Raw genomic sequence first — 22,141 nt, forward strand, 5'->3', positions numbered from 1 at the left:
CTTCTGTAATAAGCTTCTGGGACTTCTATTAAACACTCTCGATCTTGCTTTAAACGTGAGCAAATTCCCATAATTTATTGTGGACAACTAGAATTTAAGCTGCAACAATCAAATCCAGCCCGTTAAACTTTTTGGCGGTGTAGCAGAAGACATTATCCCAACACAGATACAAAACCGAGTCGCTCTAGGTTCGCTCTGAGCTGTCACTTTTGTATGGATTTTGTAAATATTCGAGCGAACCTAGGTCGACTCTATTCTAAAACCGAAATCAGCAAGAATATTAATACTCATCTTTTTTCTTTTGTTACCATGGCTACCAGCGATTTATACTGAAAAATAACAAAAATGTAAATACGCTTTCCATTCAAAGTATAAAGTTTGAAGCTTATTAGAAAAGTTTTTCTTCAGTTAAAATCAACGGAAATCCGACATCACACCCATTTCGACATTGTTTGTAGCAACATGTAGTGGCCAATTAAGTAGTAAAGTGAAACTTGATACCGTCCTTTTTCCGTGTTCAATGAGGATTTAATTTTAGAATCTGCGCTAGACCCGTTGGTTTGACGGATGTGTTGCCCCTATGAAAAGCAAGCATGGTGAAATTAAAAAAAATCGTTGCAAAGATTCAAATTACAGGTGCTGTCAGTGTCTACTGGCCTGGTAGGGTTTTCCTGAAAGTTTTCACTTAATTTAATTGGGCATATGCCACCAGAGTATGTCCAAAATCAGCATATTCGCTACTACTGTTAAGCTTAAAATAGAACTAGTGTGTTTTTTTGGATCAATGTCCTGTTTCTGTGCCACTTTCGAGGCACTATTCCGAAAGCGCACGACGATATCATGGATATTTTTCACACCTATCCTTTTTTCGCACAAAATCCTTGCCTTCCAAACCCACCCCACTATCCACCAGCATGCTCATCAATCCCAACCAGGCATCAGGCGAGCTGACAAACTGGCACACCGATCCTGTTACAATTATTATCGCTCCGTTCCTCATGCGCCGGGCACCCGGTGAAATCGGACCGTGGTCCGGTATCATGATTTTAATAAAATAATGACTTTACTTTACAAAATATCACCTTACACTGCTCGGCTCAGGTTCTCATCGAGTTTTTTTTTTGCTCCCTCTCTATCCCATCTCTTGCTCATTTCGCACACAGGACTTTGCGGAGACGGCCATGAACGATATCCTCGGCTGGTACGGCTACGGGGACAGTGTGGATCGTATCGATATCGCATTGTCCTCATCTACCCCGGCACCGGCTGTCGGAAGTGAATCCAATCGCAGTAGCAGTGGCAGCAACAAGGATAATGACGGCACAAGTAAAGGCTCATCCACGATGAAATCGAAGCACAACAAGGCCCAGCAGCAGCAGCAGCACAAGCCAAGGCAATTCAATATGCGGCAGCATAATTCCAGTGAGTTAAGTGATACTATTGCATCGGTAGCAGTCATCGCATCAGGTGTACCATCGCCATCAGCCTCGTTAGCAAAAACTACCAGCGGTGGTGGTAGTGGCAGTGGGGGTGGTTCAGCAGGTGGCAGTACAGGTTCTGCTTCCACTAACAACGAATGCAGAAGTGGCGGCAGCACTATCAGCAACAACAACAACAACAGCACTAGAAATGGTGTTAATTTACATCATCATGGGGAAAGCTCAACTTCGGAGAAGGACAGCTCACGGGAAAGTTCCAAGAGTCCCATGCTGGTGAAGATGCTGGACAAGCAAGGTGAGAATGTGTATTTTTTTTAAATTGTTGAGCTCAATCCACGTGTGGTCCAGGACGCTAATTTAGCAAGAAACAATTGTTCACGCTTTCTTATTGGGTTTAGAGTTAATGTCGCAGAAAAGTTTATTGTGCGCGACAAACTGTTTCTTTTGGTTGAAGCGGTTTTAGGGTGGTCCCAAAGGAATCCAAGTTCCAAAAATTATTTTGAATTCAAGTTTAGATAGAACTATACTTTCTTCTGCAAAGTTCTAGATCGATAAATTGTAAACAACTTTGTTGAAGATGCCTTGTTTGTATCTCAAACCGTTCTGCTTTTAAAGTGGTTTTCATAACATAACTTAGGGTGCTTCGTAAAAAACAGTCTTTTGAAAACATTTTTCCTGTAAAAGTGGTGTTCCTAGCACATGAACGAGCGTTATCATGCTGAAAGAACGAAGTTTTTATCTTGTCTGGCTCAAAATTTATACACGATTTTCATTGAAAAATAGGCGGTAAGACATCAGTTTATGTGCTATATTGGTGGCTCGGAAGAAGACCGATGATTGGTAGTTCGCGAGACATATGATTTAATTTCGAGCTCTTTCACTTAAATTTCGGAACAACATCTGGAAATAGCTTACAAACGACGCACGGAGGCGTAACTACTACCAAATCTACTGGCCAATATAGCTAAAAATATTTTATTGTGTTTACCCATTTTCTTCAACAAAATTGTTTTAAAGCCATACTCTAATGAATGATTTCAGAAAAATAGGTTTATCAGTTGATAATTTTTTTTTATATGATAATATTTGAAAATGGTGAATTTGTAGTACATTTCTTGCCATTCTCATATAGAAAGATCGACTCCAGACATCGACTTTTTAATCGAGGCTCTGAGGGCCGATTCACATATACCATTCGACTCAGTTCGTCGAGATCGGAAAATGTCTATGTGCATGTGTGTATGTGTATGTGAAAAAATGTCACCTCTGTTTCTTATAGATGGCTGAACTGATTTGCACAAACTTAGTCTCAAATGAAAGGTACAACCTTCCCATCGCACAGTAGGGCATTGCAAAAAAATTTTTTTTTAAATTCTCAATGGCCCCCCTCTTATATTGTGACAAATGTCAAAGTAAGCTCAGATGCCAAATTTCACATCATTTGGACAATTTTAGACCCCCGCCCACTTCGCTTGAAATTTTTTGAAATTGGTAGTATGGGAAAATATGGAGGAAAAATACAATAAATGCTATAACTTTTGAAGTAGCAATCAGAAAATTACAATTTATACCTCTTTTGAAAGGAAATAATCATAGTATTTGAATGGAGATATTTTTGTTTCTAGGAAAATACGGAAAAGTTGGGTACTGGGTCATTTTGGCCCTGAAATCCCATATTTTTCAAGATTTTTCTGCTCCGTGACGCAAATCATACATATTTTGTAGTTTTTCTAATGTGAAAAAATCTCAGAAATCGAACGGAACCTTTTGACCTTAGTCCGAATACAAGAAGTTGGGGTTATTAGGAAATTTTTAGTGCCAAAAAAAACAATATTTTGGTATGAAATAACGCTCTAATCCGTAAATTTCCGCAGACAAAGCCATATTCATTCGAACCTATAAAGCAAACGCTACCGAATCCAATGATAACCATTTGTCGCATGCTGTCTCTTGCATGCAAAAACATATATCAAAAAAACGATTTTTATTTTTTCACTTTTATTTGTTGCTTTAATCACGGTTGATTTTTGTTTTGAGAATGGCAAAAAAACGAAACACATTGTATCTCCTTTCTACAAAGAACAAATAATCAACTTCAGTTCTCAAAATTAATGTTTCAGAATAGCATTTACACGAATATGTGCGATAGTCAGAAAGTTTTGCTATTTTCTGAGAAATCGAGGGAGTCAAATTACCCCCACTGTCCTAATAGCCCAGGGGTCCCCCTAATTTCAATCCAAACAAACAACAATTTAGAATTGAAAACATAGTATTGGTATATTTCCAATATTTAATTCTATTTTGTAGTTGGTAAGCTTTGTTAACCCCTACCCACCGCCTACATCTCCACCATGTAACAACATGCTTTATACTTCCTCCTTTTACCCTTAAATGTGTGATGTAATTTTTGAACGGCCTTATAAAAGGGTTTTACAGTCGTTTTTTGAATATATGTTTTTGCATGCAAGAGACAGCATGCGACAAATAGTTTTCCCTGGATTCGATAGCGTTTGCTTTATAGATTCGAATGAATATGGCTTTGTCTGCGGAAATTTGTGGGTTGAAATGTCAGTTCATACCAAAATATTGCTTTTTTGACACTAAAAATTTCAATAACTCATCAGATATAAGAGATAGAAATAAACTTACATAACAAACATTGTGTATTTTCTTACGCCCAACAAAATTTTAGAATATTTTGAAACTCAAAAAAAGCACCCAGAAAAGTTATGTTGAAGAAAGTGATTTTCAGGAGTGTATCATAGAAAACTCCACAAATGTGCATTAAAATTAAAAATACATGGTCTCTTCATCAAAGTTTCTTATTATATTCCCTACAACTTTGCTGAATGCAGTTTTTTATTATTTTCATGAATGACCAAACAAAAGGTTGCTTCTCAGCTTTAGGGGGATTAATCACTAAACTAATACTTTAATAAGATGGGGAATATTTTATAGACAAACTTTGCTGAAGACACTATAGCACGAAAATTGTTTTTTCGTGGTCAAAACAATTTCGATCACGTTTTTTGCCTATTTGGAAACATTGTGCATCGGCTGCTATTGAATTCTTTGTTAATCGGAATTCCGGTTCCGGAGGTACGGGTCGAAGAGTGCGGTTACACAGCAAATTCTTATTGGATTTGCGGGTCTAGATCGTTAATGGCCAATTCAAGTAGCTTTGACCACATTGGCCACCTATGACGGTTGTTGATGCCCTCGAGGAACTTGCCAAATTCCTAAGATGCTGTCCCGTCTATTTCTCAGCAAATTCTTGATCAATTTGAACAAACTTGATTCAAATGAAAGAAATGACCTTGCCATTATCTGCTATTGAATTTTATTCAGATCTGACTATTGGTTCCGGAGTTATAGGTTGATTAGTGTGGTCACACAGGAATTTCCTATATAAACCGTTACAATCGTAATACCTCAGAGGTTCAAAATCTACTGAAATGGACATAAAATTACTTCGATTTTCGGATCTAGATCACTGATGGCCAATTAAAGATTCTCGGGTATATTCCAGAATTAAAATCCTATCGGTTATTCGGTGATAACTGCACCTTGCACCTCCCATCAACCCTCCTCTGACTCCCTCTTTTCGAAGTCTCCTTGGCCATATTAACCACAATGAAAGGTTCCGGCAGTCCCGGGAAAAATGGCCGTCTTTCAAAATTACCAAACTAACATCAGTTTCTCGGAAATGGTTGGACCGATTTTCACAAAATAGATCTCAAATGAAAGGGCTATTATCTCCATAGATAGCCATAAAATTTCGTATGGACCGGTTATACGGTTCCCGAAATATAGACTGAACAGTGAGATTTGATGATGTTGAAAAAAAATTTGGACAAAAATCAACTTTTTGGGACTCGGCTGATTTTGCCTTTGTCATATAGAAAGGTTATACAATCGCTCCAAACATCGACTTTTAACCGAGGCCGTGAGGGCCGATTCACATATACCATTCCACTCAGTTCGTCGAGATCGGAAAATGTATTTTGTTTATAGTAAGGTTTAAAAAGCTTCAAAAGCATGGGCTGTAGTGTATTGGTACTGTGTAAGACTCACGACTCACGTTCGTGCCCAACCACTAAAAACAATACTTACTTTTTATGCCCTTCTTCCCCTCGGAACTACGACAAGGTATTACTTTGTGGGGGGATCGTTGTGCTTTCGTCGCACCTCTTTCTTCTGCTCTATCTCGGAGCCTCACTTGGTTCATGGAGTGGCTCGACCTATAAGCTTTGATTTAACTTTCGACTCTTCTCACGCTTCTTGTCTCCATCGCCGTTTAGCTCTCGTCCCCGTGAGCGGTTTAGCTGCTGATTCCTTGAGCCATTTAACTCATGTTTCCGTGAGTCATTCAGCTCCCGGCCTTATCCGATCTACTTGGATAGTCCCCAATGGTGAACTCACCCTACTCCGATTGATAGTTCTCCGACGGAGAAATTTACCCCGACACCGATACCCACTTCCTTGAGCTATTTAGCTCCCAGCTTTATCGAGATCAACTCGGATATTGTCCTACTCCGACTGAGAGTTCCCCGGCAACGGAATTTCGGTACCGGTGTTCGTCAGCCAATTAGCTCCTCTTTTTCTTCACGATTCTGTCGGGTAGTCCACGGCGGCGAATCTACCCTACCATGAATTCCCAGGCGGTAGATTGCTCCCGATACTTTAGCTCGTCGCTCCGTTTACTCGGTCTAGTCCCCGGCGGTGGACCTAGCCTACTCAACCGGCCAGCTGGTCCGTCCAGTGATTCCGGGTGGAGCGTACCTTCCGGTTCACTAGCGCCCCAACGACCCACCGCTAGCTAGTCGACGCGGTCTACTCGGTCTAATCCCCGGCGGTAGATCTAGCCTACCTACGAGCTACCCGCTAGGGTGTCGAGGGCGGTCCGGCGATTCCGGTGAAGCCTGACAACGTCCGGTTCACTGGCACTCCGACGACCCAAGCCCGGTGTTATGTCGCGTACTACTCAACTAGTCCCCGGCGTTGGACCTAGTTACCACCGTCGGAGTTCCCCGGCGGCGGAATTTCTCCCGAAACCCAATTTGTGCTATCCCGGCGGCGTTCTAGCCAATGGCGCTACTTTGTTGGTCCCTTCCCCACTTCCTCTGCAGTTCGGAACCACTCTGTTCACAGCGTCCCAGATATGCTCGTCGTGGCACATCTCTTCGACGATATTGTCCACTCTCACACCAGGCATACTCCTACGAATTTCTTCGAACCTAGGGCATTCAAATCCAACGTGTTCCGGTGTCTCTGCGTCAAAATGTCCATGTTTCTTATGCACCCAAGCCGACACATTTGCCGACTTTCCTTACTTCGCGTTGTCCCACTCCTGCTGCCATTTAGCCAACAAGTCTGCTCGGACCAGTCTCCTTGCATTACGTGCATTTCTCCGCTGGTAGTATTTCACGTCCTCGGCCAGAGTGATGCAGATGGGGGTCGTCCCGGCGATAACGCATACTGCCTCCGACGATATTGTTCTCTAAGTACTGGCTACTTATACAGCCATCAGCCGGAATGCCCTGTTCAGCTTTTCATGGTTCCGCTTGGTTTTCAGCGCAGTACCCCAGGCAGGAACCCGATATCGGAGTAACGATGACGAAACAGTAGATAGTAGGCATCTCGTGCTGCTTCTCGGCCCGCCGACGTTTGGCATGATTCTCGCTATTGTGTTCGTTGCCTTCGCCAACGTTTCGCAGGCGTATTCTACGTGATTGTTGAAGCTGAACTGGTCGTCGATTATCACTCCTAGTAGCTTCAGTGCTCGCTTCGATGCAATCGCTTGCCCACCGACGTTGATCAGCATCCGCTTTGTAGTTGCTGACCAACAACACCTCCGTCTTGTGGTGAGCTATCTGTAGCTTCACTCCGTTCATCCAGTTCTCGATCGCGTCTATTGCCTCGGACACTGACACCTCCACTTCTTCAAGTGTCTCATCCATCACCATTAATAGCACGTCGTCCGCAAAACAAACGATTTTACTTTCCTGGGTAGCTGCACCATTAGGACCCCATCGTGTATCCCGTTCCATGGTGTTGGGCCTAGAATAGAGCCCTGAGAAACGCCCGCTGTGACTCGCATTGACTTCTGCTCTTCACTCGTCTCGTACAGCAGCACTCTGCTTTGGAAGTAGCTTTTCAGGATCTGGCATAGATAGTTGAGAGCTCTCATTCTGTGAAGCACTGCAGCGATCGCTTCCCAGCTAGGGCCGTTAAATGCATTCTTCACATCTATGGTGACCAGAGCGCAGTATCTATCTCCTCTTCGCTTCTGTTTAGTTGCCTTCGCAGCACTCTCGAGCACTGTCCAAATTGCATCCACTGTCGATGCTCCTTTGCGGAATCCGAACTGTACCTTGGACAATCCGCGCTCACCCTGCGTGCATTTCGTCAACATGTTAAGGAAAATTCTTTCCAGGGATTTTCCAAGTGTAGACAGCAGACATATGGGCATGTATGATGCCGGATCGTCCGGTGGCTTCCCTGGCTTCGGCAGCAACACCCGTTTTTGTACCTTCAACATTTCGGGAATGTTGTCTTCATTTAAAAACTTATGCAGTACCATCCTGAGCATGTCCGGATATTCCAGAATCGTAGCCTTCAGCACCACGTTTGGCATTCCATCCGGACTGGGGGTCTTCTTTGACGCTTCTACGAGCTCATCGTTAGTCACTAGCCGTTCGTCCGTGTTTGCTCCTTCTTATTCGCTATACGGTGTCGGTGGCCAGACAGTTGGATCGTGTTTCGGGAAAAGACCCTCTACTATTATCTTCAACTTATTGGCACATTTCGGCTGGCATCGTCGAGCCCTTCATTTTTGCCATCGCGACTCGGTAGCTTCTTGTAGCAATCTGACTTGCTAAGTCTGTTTTCCCGTTTTGATGCAGCCCTAGCTTCCCGAAACACTTCCGATATTGCTCTCTGAGCCCGTCTTCTGGCTATGAGACAAGCAGTGCGTTGCGTACTAAGCGTCTCGTTCCACCAGTAAGCTGGACGCCGTCAATAGCGTGGTTCCAGTTTTCGCGTCGTTGTGGCGTCGCAAGCCGCCACAATCCTTCTTGTTAGGTCAGCCGCATCCACATTCTCGGTCCGTTCGCCTCAACCAAGAGGTCTTTGTTGAAGACTTTCGTCTTCCATTTTCGCTCGCCGTTCATCCTTCTCCGTGCTGCAGCATCGTTGACCGATACGGTAGCGAATCGTCTGGTGGTCACTATGCGTATACGTTTCGCATACTCTTCAATCCTTGTTCGCCGTCAATGAAGGACTACAGAATGTGACGCCGATGATAGACTCCCTCCCGTCTCTCCGAAACGTGCTAACAGAACCTTCATTGCACAATCGTACGTCTGATTTCGCTAGAGCTTCCTGCGGGATACACCCTCTTGTGTTGGTATCACCACCAATGACTATCGGCTTCCGACCGATCAACTGCTCGGTTAACTGCTCCAGCATTAGGCTAAATTGCTCTACTGTACACCTTCGAGGAGCATAACAGCTGCACACGAAAACGCCGTTGATTTCGGTGATCACGAAGCCCTCGTATGAGCGTTCTACCATTTCTTGAATGAGGAATCTGCCCTTGGCCTATAACGCAGCCATTCCCGTTCTATCCGGTTACCGTCATCAAGGGGGACTTGAGACGGCTCTGCAATCAAAGCGACATCACACCGCAGTGTTTCCAGGGCCGGCGAAACACTTTTTTCCCGAGTGGGTAATAAGATTCGGAGTGATTTCTACTCGTAGTGACGAAAGTTTAGACATGGTGTATGTTAGTAAAAGTGAAAATTTACTTATAATACCAGGATATTTGGAAACACCCTTTGTTAACGGGCTGTGTGACCGACGCATTAGCAAAAATGTGTTTGTTGATTACTGATACTACAAATGTTCCACAGCTAAGTACCAATTACTCTATTCTTTTAAATTTCGTTGCATTAATTTTCTGTTTCCACTGATAAAATCTTCTTTTCGCGGGTACTGAAATCCGCATGGTAGTGTTGACTAATGGGAAGGTATCTCCGACAAGAGACAACTTCTCTGGCTCAATCGAGGTCGATATGAATATTTATTTATTTATTGAATAAATAATGCCGATAAATATTCTTTTCGATATAAATTGTATTCAACTAATACAACAGGCCCCTGGAAGGTCTATTTCAAGACCGAATATAACCCATTTAACATCATCGATATATCGCGTAAACGAACTAAAGAACACTCGACCGTGTACGAAGAAGTATTTTGTCTACATACCCGCCTGGGAAGTAGAGATTGACGGTGTAGTCTCTCGGAGGGGTCTTAATTACGAAATATATTTATGCATTCAGCATAAATCGAGGAGTATAATAACTTATTTTCAATCAGTTTCATGTCAAGACTTTCGCCGCATCTACTCTTCCAAACTTTGTTCTTTTGAACGGGGCTCGTCTACCTATTCACCTTTTTGTGCCTCAGGGCATGCCGTCATTACGAACGCTTGGGCCATACAGTTACCCAATGTAGAAACGTATTTCATTCCCATGATTTTCCTAGGTTTAACACAAAGCATTCGGTTAACTTTCGACGTAGATCTTCCAAAATTTTACCGTTATTCGCCAGGGCCGAGTTAATCCTCGGTACCAGATATTGAAGTTGTCGGTTGTCAAGTCCGAATCAAAGGCAGACATTGTACCCCTATAGATCGCACCTCAGTTGGTTGAAGACGTCTTCAACTCTCACGGTATGCCATAGGGTTGTCTTCACGTTGATAACCGATCTATCCACGGTATACTGCATGATATTCGCGACAATTTCAATATGATCATGACTACTCCACCACCGCGGCCAAGCACGTGGAATTTATGTATTCGACCTCAATTAGTGATTGTACAGCTACGCGTCCACTATATCCAAAATAATCGCATCAAAAGAAAAAAATTCTCCGGTTTCAACTGGCTTGATTATCGACACTGCGATTAAAGATCAGACGAAACGTGATCCGGCGCAAACAGCAGTGGACGATCTCTCACTTCGCGCTCAAAATTGTACGTGAAAGGCTCCTATAAGGACTTTAGGAATGTCAGATCGCCTGATTTTTTCCGAATATACGCAACGTTAGAAACGTAAATGAAAAACTTAATGAATGCTGAAAACGCGGTTATTGACACCGGTTTGTCGAAGGATTAACGAGAGAAATAATATTTCATCTGGTGGCTAGGCCCTACGTTATGTATTCTATTCAACCCGAATGCACGGAACCAAGAATCCTTTTTCGGCGACAACAGTATTCCATATAGATATACACTCAAACAATTGATGTTTCGCGATGAAATGATAATACTTTATTTAAGCGTAATGCTCTTTGTACACACAAATTTATCTGACAGCAAAGATGTTCGCGCTAAGCATTGTAGTGCGCATATCACTATAGCGTTCGTTTAATGATGACAGCCATGCATCGCTTCTATGCTAATTATTGTGACAGTAGTGATGAGGGTGATCATAAAAGAGGCTGTGCTACATACATTCTCCCCACAAAAGTGATGGTTTTATATTTACCCATCAACGACCATGTCCACATTGTTAGAGTTCCATTCGATGGAGCGTGGAATGTACTCCTTGCATTTTCTGGGGAAGACATGGGAGTTTCTTAGTTCTTTACCTGATAAATCATATCAGATTACCTAAGTTTGATTTTATTGAATTGCTCCATTCCGGGTAATGAGCAAAGGCGTACAGTTAGGCATTAGATGGTGATATTCATGAAAGATCACGTAGTTTCAACGAGTTTTTCAGTACTTCTTGTCAGAGGACGCTCGAAATTTCGTTGAACAATGGATGATTAGGAACCCAAAAGGTACAAACAAGCTTTCGTTCAAGGGGATGGATAAGGCTCGTGACTTCATTCGGATGATATCTCGGGTCATGTCCAGCCATTATACATTGTATGAGCATTGAGCATCTCCGGTGTAGTGGAGTCGTGGAGAGCGGTTTCTGCGCTTATGATGACGATTATCGCAATATTAAACATGTTGTCTGGTCGTGCGCCTAGTGCCCTAGCGCCAGATCTCCGTTAAACGAATCCCTTCGGCCTCGTCCCAGTCCGAGATGTGCTATTTATGTCTTTCATATACAAATTTTTCAACAGGATAGATAGCCAAATTTAGTTATCTCTTCTCATTTGTTTGATGTGCTATCAGCTACAGAGTTCCCAGCAGATCCAAGGAGTGCAGTCGGCGATCCGGTTCATGATGTTCTGTAGTATTCTTACGTTTGCCAAAAAGCTGCACATTTAATTTCTTCTTTTTCTTAATATTGTTGTCCGGACTCTCTTCACTTTCTCTGATACGGTCTCTTCTACTCTGATTCTGAAATCAATTCCTCTTTTGCCTTCCTTATAATAAGCCTAATACCATTTCTCCTTGTTTCAATTGTTAATCAAATAATAAAAACAAATTGTATATCTATTTTTTGAAAATATTTCTAACTGCATCCATTATTCTGAATAAAAATGCACTAATATTTTACTCTACATATAGATCTGAATTCCTTGTTTTAAGATGTAGATGTGTTAAAATGTATTCCCTTTAGTATTACTAAAAATAAGTTTAAATTTTAAACAAATCCTAATTATTTTTCAAAAAAAATTAAATTGTAATCCAAAAGACATTAGTATCTCAATAAAAAAATGAAATTATTGTGCATCTGGAAATTTCAGACGCATGCATTTTGTGCGCAAGGCAAATATGGGGTTAATTTCAAGTTTTAGATTGTCCCAAACTTTCGAGTGGGTATTTCCCCTCTCGGTTAATTTCGAGTGAGTAGTACTACCCACGCTATCCGCCGGCCCTGAGTATCGTAAACTGCCACAACAGTTGCTGTGTGGTGTCACAGTGATTCTGATTTATCTGGGCATCATCATTTCCGTTGGTCTGCAGTCGCCTTCTTGTATGCAAAGCATTTCAAGCCACCCGTCTGATGATCGTTTCCATCCGCTGGAGTGCTAAGCAACCACTTCGGCCTATGCGTGCAGTCTCTCGCATTTCCAGTAGATCCCGGATCTATCCGGGCCTTTACAATTCCCTGCTAAATGTCCAAAGCCCAAACTTTTGAAGCATTTCTTCGCTTGTTTAGTTACTCGTGGGGCGGCTCTCAATGGCCATCTCGACCATGCAACCGCAACTTTGCCTACCTACAATGCCTTATTGGCAGCTGTTACCAGCAAACGAATCATCGCTGTTTGAGTTCCTGCGTATCCCTTCTTAAGCTGGATCGTCATGTGCACCTCGACCAGGTTACATTGCTGCTTCAGTGTGCCTCTCAACTCTTTCGTGCCTTCTGACGAGCCGGAGGTTTTCCTTTTCTCTTTTGCTCCACTTTTCACTCTTCCTTCTGCTTTTGCTGTTTCCCGTGTTTCTCCTTCCGACCTACAACGGTACTCTAACTTTATGGAAGATTTCAAGAGGGTAGGAGAATGTCTAAAAAAGTTATCATGAAAAAACTAATTTTAAGGGGTCTTCTATATAATATGTTCCATATTCTATTCTAATCTATTCTATTCCAACCCTTACATAGCCAGTATTAAAAAGAATCCTGGAAAACACTGCAGTTATTCTTCAGTGTTTTTCTTGTCAACATTAATATTTGAAGGATATTATGTGTAATATGTCGCAGATATTAAAACGGCCAGGCCTACTGTGCAGAGTTTGGTTTGAAGATGTTTCATAATTAGACGGCAATCAAATTATTCATTTAATGAATAATCTAATTAACGAATCTTTTTGAATCTTGAAGGAGGAAGAAACGAGGACAACCGTACCGACCGTTTCAGATTAAAGGGGATATGATAAATCGTTGGGAGTGACTTGGCTAAGAAGGTTAATGTCACTCCTTTGGTCCTTTGGGATGGGACAGAGGTATTTACACCTTGCCTTGGCTAATGCGCCTAGGTTAAAGCGCCTTTACTCGCTCTTATACAGACCGAAAATATAATGTTGATAAATACATAAAGTTACATATAGTAGTATCATTTTAAAAATGGAAAGAAAATATTCGAAACATCCAGAATGTAAAGGCTTAAAGGCTTTTAATACCACTTATTTAGAAGGAACGTTGTCGATTCCTCATAAATTCGGGCCGCTTGAGACAATAGTTTCTATATGTAAGACGATCCTTCCCACAAATGATGTTCACAGCACTTAGTGAAGGTTCGGAAATGAAGTAAGCACCCGCACACCTCAAACATCTTAACTGATGGAAATGGGTTGAGTATTCATCCGTACCTCAGATACTTTCCTAATTAATCCGCACGCGAAATTCGCTTACGGTCTGCTATCGAGTAGCATCCAGACGTCCTTTTCTCGTACAGTAGATGTATTCCGCTTTATTTCCACTTTTGGCACCATAAACACTTGTAAGTTATTACACGACGCTGTCAACAGCTTTCCGACATTTCCTCTTCGATTTCACTGTATAAGGGACCGCGATTTTCACGTTCATGCCAGCGGTGAACGATTCACGGAGATTACGTGGTGGCTTGACTTCCTCACCTTTGATTAACACCAAACTTCGAAAAAGAACTTCTAAACCAGTTGAGTAGCTTTCCGTCCCCCACTTTAATCGGTCTTCACGAATTGCAACTTTTTAAATTCATTCTAATGTAACTTACATATTAATTTCAAAAAAGTATGATGGGAGCGGAAAAGTTTGCCTCCGTCGTCTAAGGTTGCTGCGATCGAATCTGTAGCAACATTAGTCAGTGTTCGTGTATAAAGTGTCCGTTTTCGCTTCAGATAGTTGGTATTTGCGACTCATGCCAGCCTGTATCCTCTTCCATATAATAGGTTCCATAACTTGTAAACTATTAAAGTTAGATATATGGTGTCTTCAACAATTTTTTTAGTAACATTTGCTACAACTTGGCCGAAGACCCAAAGTCTCTATCTTAATTAGTTCGGAAAATAAATTTCGTATATAACTTATAGGTGAATTAATCACTAAATGGTATACTCTTGTGGATAAGGGCAACAACTTCTCCGAACAAACTATACTTCTAAGATTATCGGTTTAGACGCTATTAACTGTGAGCACGAAAACGAGGTTTTAAAAAACTGTGCACCAACAGTGTTGTTAAAATAAATGATTTTTGCAATTTGATTCGAGCCATCAAACTTTGAACAGCTATAACTTTGTTCTAAGACATGCTAGCACCTTGCTCCCTTCGGCAATGTTGTTGGGCAAATCCTGAACTATATTTCTATTTAATTAGTCGCATATTGCAGGAAAAAACTATGGTCTCTAGGATTGAAAATGCAAAAAAGTGGGTTTTCCCACACAAATTCCCATGTAAACTTTAAACGCAATGCGCTACACTGGGTCAAAACCAATCGACCTCATATATTGGACAGTTATTTTGGACCACAAAAAGAACCAAAAAACTTTGTGCTGAAAAAACGACCATTTTACCCTACCCTAGTATGTATGTATGTGTCAAATAAACTCACTCATATTTCTCAGAGACTGGACCGATTTGAACAATATTATATTCTAATGAAAGGTGTAGCATCGCCATAGGTCTCTGTTGAATTTAATTTGGATAGGAGTTCTGGTTCCGGAGTTACGGGTAAGAGTGCGGTCATATAGCAAATTCCATATGAACTGGTACCACATCATGGCCAAATGATGCAATATATATATAAAAAAAAAAGTGCAAAATTATTTGGATTTGCGGATCTAGATCGCTGATGACCAATCGATTCGTTGCTCCTATTGTTTCGATGCGATTTTCACAACCGAAGAGCAAATGTCACAGTCAAACAGTAGACATGATGTTACACACATACTGGCTATGATCGCAAATCAGTCCTATAAAGATAGGAAATCCTATAGAAAACGGGACAAATATGCGATCATGGGTAGCATACATCTTTAAAATGAGGGATTTACAGTTTTTTTAGAGTGCGATGAAGAAAAATGCATCAAGTTGAAGTTGACCAATTATTGATTGTAACACCGTTTATGTCTGTACTCTGTGGCTGTGTGTTAAAATCGTTTCACTAGCGTTACACCAGGTGACATGAAGCGCTTTTTGTAATTTGCAATAGAACTTTTTTATGACGAGACTTCAATAGGTGTAGGTGAGTTCATTTTTCACAACAATGCCTGATAAATTACAAAAAATAACTGAAAACAGAAAATCGAATCTAAACCACATTATACCAACGCACCTCAATTAGAAGCAAAGATGTTTTTTCCACAATCTCTCCACCAGCGTAAGCAAATTCGGGTGCAAATGAACCAAATTTCACATTTCGATCATTCATTAATCTAATGATTGCTTCAGCACCCAAACTGATGGGGGCAAATTGATAGCTCAACAGCCGGTGGCATCTGCACTGTAGTGGCTGGTCGTATTTAGCGGTCTATTATATGTAGGCAGCAAATAGGCGAACAAATTATTTTTCCGTGGTCCTGTTCGAGAGCCGGGAGAACCGTCAGGTGTCAAATTACATTCGATCACCAATTCCGAGCGGGCAATAGCATAGCGTAATGAGCGTTGGGAACGTGTGCAGTTTGACTCATCCCGTCCGGCTCCAACGTCCGACGGGTGCGCTTTCGAGAATTCAATCCGAATAAATCGAAATAGTAATCATAATGAGAGCATGGGTCGTCGCTCGTGGTCACCAACCTCGCTTCCCGACGGTGGCGTAAAATCCACAACGGACATATGACGGGGTAACATTCCGCGATTTTAATGAACTAACTCGCAAATCAGACCTCCAGCCACATCCATGTTCGATTTCGTCCGGTTTCCGACTGGCGATTGGTTTTTGTTGATGATGCTGTGCGGCACGTCCCATATTTAGGCGCACGGCTAGGGCACGACGGTGAAGCGTTCATCACGTTTGGATGCTCGTTTGTTGCCGGACAGAGCTGCAGAGCTCGAGACCCCATCAGTACGCTCGTTTGACGATGATTATCAATTAAAATAATGTGAAAATTGATCCGCTTGAGAAAGGATCGATTTCAAAAAGGTTTCGTTTTGCTGCTGCCATGCCAGTCAACTGGCAGTGTACCATACCTACTGTAGTTTGTCGTACTGATGTCAGTGTAGGAAGGTAACATCTCTGCGTACATTTGAAAGGTGTCTGCTGTTTGGATATTTATAAGACGCCACCGTATTGGTCGTTTGTTGTCATCATCAGAAGGAGCCATGTGGATACGTCAATGAGATGCACACATCAAAGCAGGTCAAGGGGTGCCTATTAGTATTAGACGTGTTGAATTACCTTCTTTGGTGATATTTTTCAGAACTAATAGTTGTAAAAATACTAGGTGCCTAAGTAACAAGTAATAAAGTCTCTTCCTATGAGTTTTAGCCAACACAGTTTACTACTCGTTCCGGTTAGTGTTAGTTGCCTTCCTGAACATTTCATATTTTGACAAAATGCTACTCTGCATTGCACAGTGGGGCAGGAGCAAAAACTAGCCAGACAAAACCTTTTGCGCCTTGGGAGTGCATTTTTTGTAGTTGCTATGTTCAGCAAAGTATATTTCACCTTATTCAGACGGATCGCTTTTTCGAACGAATGTGATTTGCATTCTCAATAACGACAACAAAATCAAACGGGAGCCTGCTTCGATCGAATGGTTTTATCTGTGCTTTATTTTGAAGATTTTAGTTTGGATTTTCACGATGTTAACTTTTTATTTTACATCCTAGAGGTTTGGTATCTTCGGCAAAATTTTTGAAGTTAAAAAGTACGATAAGTTGTCGAAGATAGTTAAGCTCTATGTCTTCAAGTAACAAAGATATAGCGATTATTATAAAATTCCACTGAAATTCACGTTTTTATGTAATATGTGCTTTATTTTCGTTAAATTTATCACACATTACGATTTTATTAGAACTGATGTTTACGTTATTATAGAAGATTTTGTGAATTTTCGATACGTTTTAAGTAAAATATGAGCAAAAATATTGAAAAAAATTATGATTTTCAAAATCAGTTTTCTCAAAAAGTTGCAAGTTTTGGATAACAATCATCAACGTTTCTTAGTCTTACCAAAAGTGAAAATACGCCGCATACATATTTTGATATATTTGTGATATCTTGCTTTGTAATTTTGATAATTAACCGCCCGGAAGCCGTGTTAATGCCTCCCTAAACGAGCAGCCGCTGATACTCAAAGACGGTTTCGCTGGAGTATCTGAACTTAATACACATTTATCCAATTCATCGCGTGACTGTCGGAAGGTTAAACATCTATCTCAACGGAACTAACCTTGGAGAATCGAAAATCGGTTTGAAAAATGGCCACACAGAAAAAAATTTCGATCCGAAAATCCTAAAAAATAGTTTTTTTTGCTATAAATCAAGATTTTGAGGATATATTGAATTGCTCAAACGTGGTTTTGTATTGTAACAGTGAACGTAGTACTCTACGGGGGGGGGTCAAGTAGGTCAGTTTTTTATCGAGCTCGATGGTGTTTTAAATGATTTTTTCGGTGTCCTCGTCACCGACAGAGTGTGGAATGGAAGAAGTGCATTCCGGCTCACGTGGTTACTTAATTGTGGGAGCACCACGTTCGATGAATTTTTATTCTTTTTCCTTCACTTTTTCGATCGTGTTTTTTCGATTATCTGCTTTAACTACCCCTTCAGCTATTATATTGTCACCGCACGCGAAATTTCTGACGCGCTTTCATTGATGACAAGCACTTTTCTTTCACACGAGCACGTAATGTTTCGGACGGAACCTTCAACTGTTTAGAAGCTGATTGAATACTGGCGCCATCTTGAACAGATGCAATAGACCTTTCTCGTCAAAAAAATTTATGTGATAAAATTGTTCCTTTTTCCTATCAAAATCGACGCTGCATATTGTCGCGATGATTTTGTGCCTCTAACTATTGAAAAAATTGAAAAAACAGGGAACTACCGGTTTCACCCCATATGCTCTTGTCCTAACTTGCCTTGGTTCCCCATACTTTTACACCATTTGAATGAATTCCAAGTGGGGAATATCAAATAACTCAGGGTGACCAGACATACTGATTTATCAGTAGCCGTCGATTTTGGGCTTTCCTACCGGGAAAGAGATATTTTTTAATTGCTTCTATGCATCATTTATTGTTTCAGTAGATTAGTATTTTGCAATTTAATGTCAACAACAATATGATTTCCGATGACTACTGATACACTGTTGATTGGTCTAACGACATTAAGAAATTTTATCTGGCTACCCTGCTCAAAATTGTCAAAATATAAGTGTTGTTTTGATTTGTATGAACTTCAAAAAATCAAAAGAAAAAGTCCCACGAGAACCAAATCCGGCTGGATATACTTAATCTTCCGTATCCCAGATGTGTGCCTTGTGATTGTTACAGTAGCCAGGAACATGGAGCGATTGGACCATCAGGTGAGTTAGTTATGGTAAAGTGGCCTAACGTACACGATTAGGTGAGACAAAAGTATCTGAAAAATCTTCGTTAGGTTTATCGAGATAACTAATTATGTCTTGCTTACAGTACCTGATGTTTTTGCCGAATAACCAATCGGCTTCGTTTCAACATTTGTTCCGGATTAATGAAAGAAAACGGAAACAGCGTTTAGTTTGCTCACCGCCTCTGTTGTATGCAAAGGTTTAAATGAAAATGTTCGGAGTACCTGCAGCGTCAAAAACAGTAAGAAGTCGATGTGTATTAAAACGGTAGCAGTATAACGACAAAATCTTTATATAGCAGCTGAAAGAATAGCGGATGCTTGGCAATATCGAAACGGGAAAGGGACGTTAGTCAACTAAAGCAACGTGCGAGTGTCTGCTCAGAAAGTGTTATGTATCGGCAAAATAAGGAGTTGAGGTATGGCCAGTGAAACCAACAGTGGCTGAATCCAGTGGGCTTCTGGAGCAAAACTGGACAAGGAATATTATGTTCGAAATCAAACAGTTCATAGATATATAATAAAGAATTGCTAAAAATAGAAACAGCAGAGGAATATGAGAAATTTCTGTGGTTTTGTAGAACGAAAACATTGTTTGTCTGTTTTGTCGATTTTTTATCATCAGGTGTAGATACTTATTCTGCAGAACGTATGGGTATTAGGGTGGGACAAAAATTAGATTCCAGCTCCGAGCAACTTTTTAGGTGCCATTTGGGTCCTAGAACAACTGTGCAAATTAATAGCTCGATCCCTGAAACTATATTTTTGCGCCCATTGTTTAAAGTTTACATGGGATTTTGCATGGAAAAATTAACTTTCACAAAATAATTCTTCCAGGAGCAGCCCATTATTTCCTAAAAATAAATCGTTATGTGGCTTTTATAGGAAATTTAAAAACGAAACAAAGTCTCAAAAACCACGAAGCGATCTGACGCTTGAGAAAAAAGTTATTAAGCAGAAACCGATTGATGCTCTGACGATTGTTAAAATATTCATTTTTTCTTGCACCACTGCTTTTGGTTGTCCATTTATACGCGATTTGGTTTTAATTTTCTCTTAATGTGTCTAAATCATTTATCTATGCTGTTTGGACACTGCAAGAGATTTGAGGAATAAATTGAGGCTTCTTTTGTACATAATAAAAGAATGTTAAAAAAATTGTGTATAATTCGACCATCAGCAGCAGTGATGCTATGAAAAGTGAAATTTTCATCAATCTTCAGGACATCAATCGGTTTTAATTTAATAACTTTTTCCACAAGCATCAGATCGTTTCACGGTCTTCTAGACTTTGTTTCCTTGAAAAATTTCCTATAAAAATCGGACATCTATTTATTTTTAGGAGGTAAAGGGTGACTCTTGGAAGAATTATTTTGCAAAAGACGATTTCCCCATACAAAATCCCATGTAAACTTTAAACCGTGGGCGCAAAAATATAGTTTCACCGATCGAGCTAAAAATTTGCAGAGTTGTTCTGGGAGCTAAATGGGACCCAAAAAGTAAGTCGGAACAAAATTTTATTTTTTTCATATAACCATGTTCCACTCTAATGGGTATATCTTCGGGTGAACGAGTTTCTTGGATAAGATGTACAAGTCAACGTTTCCATATGTAAATTTAAACAATATATGTATCATCCTCCGTGAGGGGATAGTTTTTTAATGAAATTCTCTAAGCAAAATTTCGAAGCTATGCGATTTTTATATATTATCTGAAATTATACTGTTGATTTCTCAGTGCGTGGCGCTACATTCGGAGACTGTAAGACTAGAGGGCCACTAGTACTAGTTGGATATTGATATGATGCTCAGGTGCCCATTAGCTTTACATGTATTGTCCCATTTATGTACAACTAATAGTGATCAACGATGTGCTGTAGTAAGACCAGTAAATGCATGGTGACACTAATGCTTTGTGCTCTCTAGTACATTGTGTTGATCTTATGACTTCGTCTTCAATTACTGTCGTGATTTGCTGGTTGGGACACCCTCTGTCCAACAAACGAATTTTATTCGCTTGTTGGACCGACCAACAGATGTCAAAACCTCCCCAAAGAAAACGTTAGTAGAGTAACTGCATTTGTTCACATCTCCAATTATAGTCAGACTGAATGTCAAAGAAAATTTGACATGAAATTTTGGCATTCGGATGCTTCTTAATTGTACAATTGAACTAGCGGAGGTTCAACTAAGAAGTGGTTTAGTTAAAAAGTGTCCAACCAGTGAATCACAACTGTAGACCGGGTAGAAAGCGTTGTGAGGGCACTGATATTGATTTGCGAAACAAATGAGGTTTTCTGTGAACAAGAAAATGCGATTTTTACGAACTCGGAATCGATATGAACAAGTTTAACCTGAACAAGTATTTTATATGCTCATATTTCGCTAACGTAAATAATTTGGCAAATATCAGTAACTAAGAAAAATCAATGCCAACAAATGAGAGAAAATGAAAGTTTTAGACTATAAGTTAAAAAAAAGTAAGCTATTAAATAGCTACTGAACATGTTTGTATGATTTACAAATCAATTGTGAAATAATTTTTTTATCATACTGATGATTTCCGAACATTCACCCCTCTGCATGAGATTGAGCAGAAAATTAATACTGAGCGTCAAAGCCGTAAGTGATGGTCTTCTCGTGGAAACTTGTAATCGCCGTTTTTCGATTTACTCAGTTTATTTTTTAGGTATTAAGGTTCAAGTGGACGGTGGGAGTTACTTGGTTGTTTCAACGGATCTCTATATGTAGATCTATACAGAAAATTAAATGTTTCACACGATCGTTAAACGATAACTTCCGGCCGCCTAACGCAAACTAACCTTCAAGACAACAAACCCAAAGGAACTGTACATAGAAATGAAAATTTGAAATAGGTCCGGATAGAAAAATATATTTTCCAAGTGCATATTGAAGTTTGAAGTCTTGTTTCCCAACAAACTGAAAATAACATATTGATAGAATACAAAATCGATGTTTATCCGTAGGGGTCCGCAGCAACCCAGGGTGATTTCTAAGGAGTCCGTGATACGAAAAAGGTTGAGAACCGCTGGTGTACAGTGTTTATTCAGGAAGAGCGGTTCGGAATTCTGAATGGATTCCAGCTCAAATGCAACAACCAAGGCTGCGTCCGATCTGGAAAGGTAAGAGATCGTGACTCTAGGTAATGCATTTGCCACTTGACATGTGAGCATTTGTGGAGGAGACAAATAGTTCCCGTTCTGCACGTCGCCGAATTATGGGAACTGATTAATCGCCCGCA

The 22,141-nt window shown here is 40.6% G+C and overlaps 1 protein-coding gene and 1 long non-coding RNA gene across 2 annotated transcripts in view; both read left to right on the forward strand.

Annotated features, from left to right (window-relative positions):
• The window catches only part of LOC131686746 (sine oculis-binding protein homolog), a 95,806-nt gene that overhangs the window by 58,103 nt on the left and 15,562 nt on the right, over positions 1 to 22,141 (forward strand). Inside the window, exon 2 of the mRNA XM_058970696.1 lies at positions 1,164 to 1,734. Coding sequence (XP_058826679.1) covers positions 1,164 to 1,734 — 571 coding nt within the window. The remainder of the gene's footprint in view (positions 1 to 1,163; positions 1,735 to 22,141) is intronic.
• On the forward strand, positions 18,751 to 19,417 carry LOC131686748 (uncharacterized). Its single transcript, XR_009305176.1, has 3 exons — positions 18,751 to 18,857; positions 18,967 to 19,122; positions 19,180 to 19,417. It is a non-coding gene; the product is annotated as an uncharacterized LOC131686748 (long non-coding RNA).

This window comes from Topomyia yanbarensis, chromosome 3, assembly GCF_030247195.1.
Source record: "Topomyia yanbarensis strain Yona2022 chromosome 3, ASM3024719v1, whole genome shotgun sequence".
NCBI classification, from domain to species: Eukaryota; Metazoa; Arthropoda; class Insecta; order Diptera; family Culicidae; genus Topomyia; species Topomyia yanbarensis.